The sequence below is a fragment of the Myotis davidii genome, unplaced genomic scaffold (genome assembly GCF_000327345.1).
Source record: "Myotis davidii unplaced genomic scaffold, ASM32734v1 scaffold165, whole genome shotgun sequence".
In the NCBI taxonomy this organism is placed as follows: Eukaryota; Metazoa; Chordata; class Mammalia; order Chiroptera; family Vespertilionidae; genus Myotis; species Myotis davidii.
The window spans coordinates 34,466-46,634 of NW_006296316.1; the positions used below are offsets into that span (position 1 = coordinate 34,466).

The 12,169-nt window shown below is 50.7% G+C and overlaps 1 protein-coding gene across 1 annotated transcript; it reads left to right on the top strand.

Annotated features, from left to right (window-relative positions):
• Positions 1 to 1,057: 1,057 nt before the first annotated feature.
• On the top strand, positions 1,058 to 3,707 carry IL36RN (interleukin 36 receptor antagonist). Its single transcript, XM_006771332.2, has 4 exons — positions 1,058 to 1,156; positions 2,001 to 2,086; positions 3,067 to 3,194; positions 3,361 to 3,707. The coding sequence occupies exons 1-4, from the start codon at positions 1,113 to 1,115 to the stop codon at positions 3,583 to 3,585; spliced, it is 483 nt and encodes a 160-aa protein (XP_006771395.2). The 5' UTR covers positions 1,058 to 1,112; the 3' UTR covers positions 3,586 to 3,707.
• Positions 3,708 to 12,169: the final 8,462 nt, after the last annotated feature.

A 12,169-nucleotide genomic window follows, 5' to 3' on the forward strand; every position in this document is an offset into this window, starting at 1 on the left:
TACCGGTTAGGGACTGAGAAAGATCAATCACAGAGAGCATGAGATAGATTTTATTTCCTAAGGAAATCGTCAGACAAATGAGCCAAGAAGCTGATACAAAGATGTTTGTCACAACATGATTTCCAATAGCAAATGACAATAACAACAATACAAAGGACTAATAATGATTGATTACTATAAGTACATGCTGCATCTATACAATGAAGTACTAAACAGTTGTTTAATGCGATGACATCATTATTTGCGTTGGGTATAGCAAGGTACTGTGGGGTTTTGCTACATGAGCAGCAGGTTGAAAGGAGGGTAGGGCCTGTGATACAGGCGTGTGAAGGCCGTGGGCAGCTCCCCATGTGCAGGGGAAAAGCTGTGCGCATGGGGTTTCTGGTCGTGCTCTGGTAGCCAAGACAAGGCACACGTTTTTCTTCTTTGTTGACCTGGATTTTCAAGTTTTTCTATAATGAATATGCAGACTTAAACATCTAAGCAGGAGAGCCCCACCTCCAGCACCTTCCACAGGCCTGGGGGATTGAGGGGAGGAGGGAAGGAAGGGAGAGAGGGAGGGAGGTAAGAAAGGAGAAGGGAGGAAGGAAGGAGGGGCGGGGGTTGTTAGTCTACTTCCCCTGAGCTGCTTCTGCACTGACACCTTTGGGTCTGGAAGGGCCTGAGGTCCAGGAACCCAGTGTTCAGGGGGAGCCGGAAACCCCGGAAATGTTCAGAATTGCTGGGAGGAAGATGGTCTCCAGAACTTTCCTTCCCTTGGAGAGAGAGAGGGGTGTGAACCATGTGGGGAACCCTGCTTGTCCTGTCTGGGGCAGTTTCAGGCCCCTCCCTGGCATGTTATTAAAGGCAAGGCATCCGTGCTGCCCTGGTCCCCACAGGAGCAGGCAGACACGGTGGCTCCGTGGGAGAAGGGAGTGCTCTCAGGTGTCCCCGGGAGCCCAGTTCATCCTCCCAGCAGGACTGGGGTTCTCTCCTGACCCCAGACCAGGATCCCCTGCTCTGTGGGGGCTGCTCACATGCTGGGGGTTGGAGGCTGCTTGCTCCCCAGGCCCCTGCCAGCTCAGCCTGTCTCCTCCTAACACCAGTTATTTCACGACAGGACTCGGCTCTGCATGCTGAAGGGCAGGATGGTTCTGAGTGGGGCCCTGTGCTTCCGGTGAGTATCTGAGCCTCGGGGCTGGCCGTGTCCTTGGGGACAGCGCAGGTGCCTGCTGTCCAGCCTTTTCTGGGAGGGACGGGCCTGGCCCATTGGAGCTCCAGCTCCCCACGTGAGGTGGGCCGTGGGCCATTGTGAACAGCGCCCCGCTGCCTAAAACACATCGGGCAGCCCCTCAGGGGGCTCCTCTGTGGGCAGAGGGACAGGGGGCCCCCTGTGTGGAGCTGCAGCCTCCTGCGTCCATATTGAGAGGAAGTCAGGAGACTGCCTGAGCCCTGCTGTCATGAACCCCCGCTGGACAAACCTTCACCTCCCAGGACACCAGATAATCAGCTGAGTTCACAGATGAGAAGCACATGTGAAAAGGAAAAGAAAGCATTTTACATGTAAAGACATTTTGACGGTAGCAGGGCATCTGTGGCCAAGCAGAAGCCCCTGATGTCTTCAGTGATGACTGAGGGCGGGCTTTCATCTGGGAGAGCCCGGGCATGTCTAACTCGCCAGCTTAGCTTGTGATGGGCAGACCGGGCCCAAGGGCGAGCGGCTTGTCCGCTGCGAATCAACAGCTGTGGTGGCAGAGCAGGAGCAGGAAGGGGACTCGGGACTCTAACTTTCCAACATGACACATGAGGGGCTGCTTGGTGTAGGAAAGACTGAATAGGGTGAAGGAGAGAACCCCAGACTCAGTGGGAGGCTGTGGGGCCAGTGGGGTTTGAAGAAGGTCGTGCCATTCCTTTGGCACAGTGGGCAGAGAGGGACAGTGCCTGGCACTGGGGGACTCTGGAGCCGGGCAAGCTGGACACCCCTCCTTCCCTGGCTGAGTGTCATTGTCCTGATGTTCCAGAATGAAGGATGCGGCATTGAAGGTGCTTTATCTGCAGGATAACCAGCTGCTGGCCGGGGGGGTGCACGCAGGGAAGGCCGTGAAAGGTGGGTGACCACAAACCCTTCTTCCCTAGGGCTCTGCTCTGCGGGGAGGGACTGGGAGGGCCTAGAACAGCCTTGCGAGACCCAGGCCTGACACAGTAGCCAGGGCATCCTGAAGTCAGGCTCCTCGCAAGGACAAAAAGAGTGCCACCTCCCTGCAACACCAGACACGTGTCCCAGTGCCACTGGGCACCGCTGTGCAAAGGTGGGACTGTTTTCCAAGACGAACGCTTTGTCCTGCCCTCACAGCTGGACTTAGGCCACACATCCTTTTCCTGGGAGCCAGTGCTGGGAGGACTAGGCAGGCTCCCTGGGCCTTTATTCCCGTAAGGGGTGGGTTTCTGTCCCTTTGCCCTGGGTCCCCTCTGTGCCAGGGGACCCCTGGTCACTCAGAGTGGCAGGACCCTGAGAGCTGGTGTCACCCCTGACCTGGTGCTTACTCATTCTGTGCTGCCACACACTGTGAGTGGCAGGCCCTTCTCTCTGCAACAGCCCTCACCTGCCCGCCTGGGACACACTCCCTAGGCCTGGAGCCAGGCAGACCCTCTGTGAGGCTGTGTGTGTGCATGCACATGTATCTCTGAGTGCCTGTGTGCACACGTATGTGCATGTGGGAGGAATGGCACAGAGGACTGAGACCCTCTCCTGTTCTTGGGAATCTCACTGGGGGTAGAAAGATGTCCAAGTCACTGAGGAGAAGCTGAGTGTGGAAGGGCATTAAATGGGGAGGTCAGATGTCCTGTGAGGGTTGGTGGAGGCTTGAGGATTTGATCGTGGGCAAGAGGGTGGGCACTGGTGTGGGATGTGCTGTGTGCCTTGATGTCTTCCGGGCAGCTGGCAGGCGAGCACCTTTCCCCACAGGACAGCTGCCGAGCTTGGGGACAGCACGCCTCACAGAGACCTGCTCCCCAAAGTCCACGACGTGGGAGGGGAAGTGGGAGGGAAGGTAGGCAAGGCCTCTGCATCTGGCTTCCTTCCTCTAGGCGAGGAGATCAGTGTTGTCCCTAATCGGTTTCTGGACGACAGCCTTTCTCCAGTCATCCTGGGCGTCCAGGGAGGGAGCCAGTGCCTGTCGTGTGGGACGGGGCAGGAACCGACTCTGAAACTAGAGGTGAGTCCTGTGGGCTCCCCTGAGCAGCCGATGCTGGAGTCCTGGGGCCGGGCTCCTGAGCGCCTCTCCCACCAGGTTCTGTTATTGCCCTGTGTCCCAAGCCCTCGTCTCAGCCCTCCTGGTCGCTCCACTCACACCCGTCGCCTGCCGTGCCCTCTGCCTGCAGCCAGTGGACATTATGGAGCTCTACCGCAGCCCCAAGGATTCCAGAGGCTTCACCTTCTATAGGCGGGACACGGGGCTCACCTCCAGGTTCGAATCGGCTGCCTTCCCGGGCTGGTTCCTCTGCACGGTGCCCGAAGCGGACCAGCCTCTCAGGCTCAGCCAGCTCCCGGGAGATGCCAGCTGGGACCCCCCCATCATGGACTTCTACTTCCAGCAATGTGACTAGGGCAACCCACCTCCCAGAACCCCGGGGCAGAGCCCGCAGGGGTGAGTGGAGGAGGAGGAGGCCCAGGCGACCACGCTCCTTTTCTCGGGCCCCCACTTGATTGACTCAGCACATGGCCACTCTCCCTTCTCCTGGTTCCCAGTTTGGGTAAATCCTTCTAGATTTGGCAATTAGTTCCGTTTCTTTCCCTGCTGGGTGGCGCTCCTGGTGTGGAACCTTGCAAAAATGACACGAGGTAAAAAAGGGGAGTGGTGGGAATCCTCATGCTTCATGGTACCTTACCCAGTGCCCCTGAACCCCACAGGCCAGCCCCGTCCCAACTTGAGCCTATTAGGGCCACCAGCTGCCCACATGGGGTCCCATTACCACCCCTGTGCAGAGTCAAGGGTTAGGGACCCAAGGCCCAGTTCCTTCCCCTTCCCTTAATTCAGCTGCCATCATATGTGCCTTCTCCATCCCCACCATCACACTCTCACCATCGGCCTAGCAGGGTGGTGGTGCCCAAGGGCGTGGCTCCAGCTCGGAAGACTGAGGATGGGCAGGCAGTCACTCATTTTGAAACCCAAGGTACAATTAAAATCCAAGGTGCTGGTGTCTGTTCTCATGGAGATGCTCTCGACACAGTAAGCGAGAAGAGCAAGTTACACAGTTCCATAGCTTATAATTCCATTTTAATTAAAAATACATATTTAATTAAAAATATAGGAAAAAGTCTTTAAGAGTTTACTTCAATTTTAGCAATGTCAGGCTGCTGGTATCAAGGTGACACTCGTGTTGTTGTTCTTTTGTTTATTTGTATATTCTAATTGTTCCACACTGAAGATGGATTACCGGTGTCATGATCAGAAGAATTAATTTCGAGGTGAGCAGAGCAGACATCATTTCTAGCTGTCCTCGGCTCCCACTTCCCGGGAGTGAGATCGGGTGCTTGCCTTCTGCTGCTTTGGTCAGCAGCAGCGACAGTCAGATCTCAGCAGGCTGGGAAGGAGGGCCCAGTGGGTGCCTGTGGCTGGAGTCTCCTGGGGAGGGAACCGACAGAGAGAACACCCTGCACTTTGACTGGGAGTGGCCACGGTCCCTGAGATTTCAGGGTATGGGATTCAGCCTCCCAGGGTCTCCAGTGCTGGTTGAGTATGTCCCCCTAAATTCGTGTCCTTCTGGGAACCTCAGACTGTGCCCTTATTTGGAGATAGGGCCTTTGCAGGTGCAATTGGTTGAGGCCATGCTGTATTGGATGGGCCCCTCACCCAATATGCCTGCTGTCCTGGTAAGAACAGGAGGCCCAGGGAAGAAGAACGTGTGGAGACTGAGGCAGAGACTGGAGTTGAGCTATAATAAGGCAGGAGTGCCGTGGCCAAGGCACCCACCAGGAGGAGGTATTGTCCTGCCAGTCTCCCCAGCTGAGAGAGAGCACTTCCCTGGTGTGTTAAGCCACCAAGTCTGTGGCAATTGGTCACGGCAGCCCTGGAGAATGAATGGTCCAGTCTCCTGGGGTCCACACACTGCGTCCCCTCCCACATTGCACCAGCCCTCTCTGTGACCAGTGGAATATGGCAGAAGGAACGTGGTGCCACTTCTGAAACTCCCACTGCTTCTACGTTGGTCTCTCTCATTTCCTTGTTCCCTTGAGCTGGGGAAGCAGCTGCATGTTGTAAGCAGCCAATAGAGACCCGAGTGGTGAAAAATGAAGCCTCTTGCCAAGAGCTACGTGGAGCGTGGAAATAGCCCCTCCAGCCCTGGTCAGGCAGCCATGACGCTGCTGACTGCAACCTGGGAGGATAGTGACACAGCTAAGCTGCTGTAGGCACCCCCTCCCCCAAGACCATGCAAGAAGATAAATACCTGGTGCTTTAAGTGACTAAGTTTTGGGGGTTACTTGTCAGGCAGCAATAGATGACTAATACACAGGGAAGAGAAGTAAATGCATTTATTTTACTGTGATTGCGATTTTCTCCAATATTTTCATTTTCCTTCTCAAAGTGAATGTTGGCCCCTTTACTTCCTTAAATGCTCTATTTAAAAGTTGATCATATTAAATTTGCCAAATATTCTGTTTCTGCAAGTTTTAGTTCTTCCTTGACTACCTTTGTACCTCCAGCCATGCGTGCCAGGACTGTGGCCCCAGTGTTCCCACCTAAACCCTGGGAATGAGAGCAGAGGCCAGGGAGGGGTTCAAATCTGAGCCAGGTGTTGCACCTGCTCCTCACCTGTCAGACCAGCATGGTTCCACTGAGGACTAACAAGGGGTGACCAGGCCAGAGGGTCTGCCTCCTAGACCTTCAGCCACAGCCTCCCAGGCCTGAGTGCTGAGAACATGGCTCCAGGCACCAGGTTATTTCTGTAGATCCAGTTCACACTCTGTGCCCACAGGCCCAGCCATGGTCCCTAATTGTCACCTCTTCTGAGGAGCATCTGCTGAATTGAGACCCTTGGTCATCTGTTCTGACATTGTCTTACGTGTTCCTCTATGTGACCCCCCATTGTAGTAAGCTGACTTGGGGTCTCTGGTCCCTAATTTGACCTCAAAGTCAAGGCTGCATCAGCTTGTTTCCAAGTACCTTGCATAATCTTTGGCAATTGGAATCCAGTGAGTGGGATGTGGAAGCCATTTCTTACTCTGGCACATTCTCTTTCCTCCTCCATCTAAATTTCAGCTGCTCCACCCTCAGGGAGCAGCTGAAATCCCTTCAAGCTTCTACAGCCTGAAGTGGCTCTTCATCATTTGTAGGATGATAAAATTCAAGAGGGATTTAACATGGATGAGCATGTAGCAGGGGAATTGCAACCACCCCACCATTCTTTTGACATTGTTTCGGTAAATGCTGACTCTGGTATATTGCTTGTAGATAAACAGCATGTTTATATAAGAATCATAGTAACTAACTTTAGAAGATACAGACTCCAACCTTCAGTTATCCCTGACCTTCAACTGAAAAACCAGGATGACGTGAAACCAGGATGATGCACACCAGACCATCACTTGACCAAGATCCTTATTGGAATGGACTGCACTGATCTGCATGTAGGGGACTTTTCAACACCATCTCCTTGGTCTTGTTCTGCTTTCCCTCTCCCTCCTTATACAAATGCTCTCTGCACTGAGATGTTGGGATGGGCTATGGATAAGAGTCCCCCATCTTCTCAGGTGACTAGCACTTGAATAAACCTTTCCTTTTTCACCAGCACCAGTATCACAAGTTTCGCTTTTGTGGCACCAAATAGCCAAACCTTGGTTTTGGATACAAGCTGACATGTTGATTGAAAAGAATGTAAAATGCTATGTATATGAACCAGAGGCCCTGGCATCATGACAGTCAAATGAAACAGGTCTCATGGCTTTAGATTTTTTTCTATTTCAGCACAAGCCCCCAGACTCTGCCAGTATGTACAGCAGTATATACCCATGACATATGTAGCCTGTGCCAGTTGTCATCACTGAGGACAATAGTGTGTCCTGAAGAGCAGAGAGGGTCCCAGACCATGTCTCAGGGAAGCAGCAGAGTTGCTGAGGGCTCATATCCTGAAAAAGCTGTACAGGAAGAGCCGTCCTCAAGCACTCCGAGACCTGTCAGTAGGAGAATACACTCATTCTATGTGATTCCAGGACACGCAAGCAGGACCAGTGAATGGACAGAGATGTTTTGCCTGTGTGACTTGAAAATTTTAACCATAAGGACCACACACACTGTTAGGGTTTCTCCAAGAGGTTGTGAGGTCTCTGGCCCTGGAGGTATTGAAGTAGAGCCTGCTTAGCTTATTACTCAGGGATGCTGTAGCACCCCTTGTGTCATGTCTAAGACCCTTAAAATTATGTAAATTTGGTTTCTCACTCAAGGAAAGTGTTTATTTGTATTGTCTCCAACACAATATGCCCTTGCCCCACAGATTGAAGCCTGGTCTTCTTAATTGTCTTTTCAAGTGTTTATGACTTAGCTCCCCAGCTGGACTGCAAAGTTACTTAACAGGGACCATGTAATGAACGTCTGTCACATAGCAGTGTGAATTCACTGATTACCTGGAATCATACCCCATGCTCTGGCCCTTTACACAGAGCGGCAAGAGATTGAGAGAGGGGGTCAAGAATGACTGCTGGCCTTAGAAAACAGAAATCTGGTCCTGTTCCTGCCCATCTTCTCTTCTGTCTCATTCTGCAGGTTACTGGGTGTTAGACTGACCTCTCCCACTTCCTCCCTGAGCCCTGCATGGAACTTTGCAAATGTCCTGAGATGAAGAAGTACAATAAGGCATTGGTCCCCAGAGAACACTACACTTAAGTGTTCTGTCCCTTGTGAGTGGATAGCCATCAGAGGTCGTTCTGCCTTTAGGCTCCTTGCACTCACTCCTCTTGCCTCTGCCACCTTTAAGCCTGGAATGGAGCCCATGGGTACCAAAGGGAAGGCAACATGAGGACATCTGACCCCAGTATTGTTTATCTAGTGGCCCAAACCACCAATAACAGTGTCAATGACAGTAGCTATAAGCAGGGGCCCAGCGCTGGGCTTCTGCAAACAAACATTCATTAATACCCCCACCTTCTCATTACCCGTACTTGCTGTAGACATTGTGAAATCCCCAGGTTCTTCTTCCCCATCCTGGAGCCAATTTTAAAGATGCTGCAGGCCCAACCCACCAGATCAGACAGTATAAACCCAGGCAGGTGCCCTGGAGAAGTCAGTTGGTGGTTCCAGGCACCGAGGATCTGCAGGTCAGTGGTGGGCAGGCAATGTTCTCTCTATTTTCTTCTCCCTTCTATCAACATCCCCAATCTGGCCCCTTCCTTAACTGCTCCTGGCAACTCTCTGGATGACAAGATGTTCTATCCATAGAACACCATGGGATGCTGGGTAAGTCCCAGGGCATATAGAAGGAATTGGAGGAGAAACTATAGGTTAAGTTGAATCAAGATAATGTTATTATTTAGAGCTATAGACTCTAGAATGTAATGCCAGAGGAATTTTCTAAGCCAGTGGTGTTCAGTAGTGCTTGGTGAGGTTTGGGCTCTTTAGAGATACCCCAGCGCCTACTCTAGTGCTCAAGGGCAATGCTCACATGTTCTGGTGTCTTCATCACACCTTGACTCAGCAAAAGCAGGCCCCCTTTACCCATTTTACTTTCAAGTTTCTGTGTAAAAATTCAGTGTAAAACTTAGTTTTTAAAAGTACTGCCTGGGCCAGACTCTCATTCCAATGATAGTAAGTTGGAGGCCCAGGACAAAGGGGACTACCCAAGGTTGAATACGAATGAGTAACAGCACTAGGTCTTGAGCCCACCTTGTCATTTAAATTCGCTGCATGGTTCTGTGTCCTGCCCATGGACACCATTTGTGTCAGGAGGAGGTTGGAGGGAGCTATAAGCCATGCTTTATGGCTGCAAGATCGTGTTAATTTTTATAAGGGAAACAAATGTCTGTAGCTAGAACAATAAACAATATAGTGAAATTTAATAGGAGTGCAGAGTAGGGTGCGATGGTAAAGGAAAGATTTATTAAACTCTGAGTCACGGCATCATAGATAGTTTGATCTGATTCTTAATAATCACATACTCTAACTTCATGATTTTATAGATGCTGAAACTGAGGGTTGCGGTTAAGTGAACTTGTATGACTTTTTACTCTGAGATGCCAGTTAATTTGGCAGAACTAGACATTTAACCTATAGATAATGATTCCATGTTCAGTGACCCTAATGCCATAGGTCATAGTGGACGGCAGTGAGGAGGAATGACTTTTGAGGCAGGGAAAGCAAAGACAGCCCTGAGTGTGCCCATTGGGAGGTAGGAAGAAGTCATATGCCTGGAGGGATGGCTCAGTGTCCATGAAGAAGTGAGACATGCTCATACGAGTAGATCTGGGCCAGAGGGTGGTGAAAGGGCAGCCACTGGGGATTGCAGAGCTGTGTGGGGATATGTGAGAGCAGTGCTTAGAAGATGAGTCTATGTTGGTCTGGATTGAAGGTAGAAAACCCAGGAATACAGGCAAGGTCTAATGGCTGTTAAGAAAACAAAGTTACATTTTAAAGAATAATCTATCAGAACTTGTTGATAAATCAAACATAGAGTCAAGAGATGTGGGCGAAATGGTCAATGACCCTCAGGTTTTTGAATCTCACTAGTTGGAGGAAGATTTTGTAGGTGGGAGAAATGAAATTGGGAGGGAGAATGGGCTGGGGGTGTGTGGGCAGGAGATGATCTATTTGATCTTAGAGATATTTGGTTGGATGTGATGGCAAGATGTCCAGAAGGGGGTGTCCTGTAGCTGCTGGAGATAAACTGGGGTGTTCAGTCTGGACTTGGGGGTGTAGACTAACATGATCATTGCAGTTATGGAAATGGGTGAATTGAAACTCTCTGGGAAATGAAAGAGAAGGGCTTAGGACTTTGACTGTGGCTTCCAGTGTTAGGGACACTCCTGAAGGAAGGGAGACTCTACAATGTCTGAGAAGAGGACATGGAGAGGTGTGAAGGGAGGCAGTCAACACCAAGGGTCCCCAGGGGCAGTGGCCAACTATCAGAGGATTGAGAAAGAGTCTAGATTTGGTGCCACAGAAGCTAATGTGGGTCTTAGAAAACATATTCATGTGTAGGAGACCGAGGAGCAGATAGGATGGGAATGGTGTGCAAATAGCGTGAAGGATGTCCGGGTCTATTTGGTGCTGGTATGTGACCCAGGACAGGAGAACTGATGAGCTCTGTGACAGCCAGAAATGGTGTTCAGGGAGGGGTACAGGACAAAGTCCAGTGAAAGGCCACTTGGGGGCAAAAGAGAAGGAAAAGCTCTGGGGATGGAGTCTGTGGCACTCTGGGAGGGACCAAGGCCCCTGGGGTCCCTGATGGACTAGCCACGACTTCTCCCTCCTTCTCACTCCATCCAGGACTCAGGCAGGGGCTGATGTGGAAGCCTGTAGGGGAGACACTGGGATTTGGGGCTATGCCAGGTCTAGAGGCTTCTGGGGCTCCAGGGGATTCAGCTGCCCTGAATTTCTGCTGGTTCTTTGAGCTGATACTGACTGTGGGAGTCTTGCTGGTCCAGCTTCACATAGGGCCCTGCACTGGGTCTGCCCCAGCCAGACCGTGGCACAGCTACCTGGATGCGTATACTTCTGCTGCCATAACCAAAGGATCCCCCGGAGTTTGGCTGAGAGAGCACAGCATCAGGTGGGCTTCATCCAGGCCATGCTGCTGTGGGCCTCTCTAGGCTGGGGGATCATCCCGTCTTTGCTACTCAAAGTGTGACCCAGGGACCAGCAGCATTGTCCCTTGGTTGCGAGTTTGAAATGCAGAGTCTTAGGTCCCACCCCAGACCGAGGGGATCAGAATCTGCTTTTAGCAATAGCTGCAAATGAATTACATGTTCACCAGAGAGAGAACTGAGCTAGCCTAGTGGCCCAAGCCTGGCTGATCACTGGGATCACACCAAGCTCAGGAAAGACTCATCAAGAGCCCCCAGGTGTCTCAATGGGCAGGCACTTTTGGGAGCCAGTGACTTTATCTGAACGCCTCACTTAAAAAAATTAAACTGCCTTAGCTGGCTTGGCTCAGTGGATAGAACATTGGACTGAAGGGTCCCAGGTTAGATTCTGGTCAAGGGCACATACCTCAGTTGCAGGCTCAATCCCTGGACCCAGGTTGGAGTCCAACCAATCAATGTTTCTGTCTCTCTCTCTCTGTCTCTCCCCTTCCCTTCCACTCTCTCTAAAAATATCAATGAAAAAAATCCTAGGGTGAGGATTAAAACAAATTTAAAACTTACTTTATATTAAAACTAAAATTCATATTTATATAGGAAGAATGTTAACATCTTAAAAAAATAAAAATCACTCATGATCCTGCTACTGCAGGTCAGTGCTATAGTGATGTGGGCTCCTTTGCTTCTGTGTCTTTGAATGCTTGTGGGTTTCAGTGGAATCATAACTTATGCATTATTTATATTCTGCACTTTTCACTTGGTATATTTGGAACATTTTTATGTAATAAAATCTCCTACAATATCATATTTAATGCACACATACTTTTCTTATTTACTAGATTGCCATAATTTTTAAATTAATGGCCTATTATTGAACACTAGAGGCCCGGTGCATGAAATTTGTGCACGGGGGGGGAGGGTGGAGCAGTTAGGGGGATGGGGCCTAAATCGCAGTTGGACATCCCTCTCGCAATCCGGGACCACTAGCTCCTAACTGCTCGCCTGCCTGCCTGCCTGATTCCCCCTAACTGCCTCTGCTTGCCAGCCTGATTGCCCCCTAAATGCCCCCTGTCAGCCTGGTCACCCCCTAACTGCTCTCCTGCTGGCCTGATCGCCCCTAACTGCCTCTGCCTCAGCTCCTGCCACCATGGCTTTGTCTGGAAGGAAGTTAGATGTCCAGTCGACCTGGTCTAATTAGCATATTATCCTTTTTTAGTATAGATTTAGAGTATTTCTAACTTCCTGATATTGTGAAAAGTGATGTAGTGAAGATCTTTGTGATTGCATGTTTGGGCAATCTCTTATGTTTCATTAGAATAAGGGCAATGGATGAACTTACCAAGCACGGAGACTTCTTTAATACTTTGATCACATCACCAGGATCACCCAGAATTGCATTCC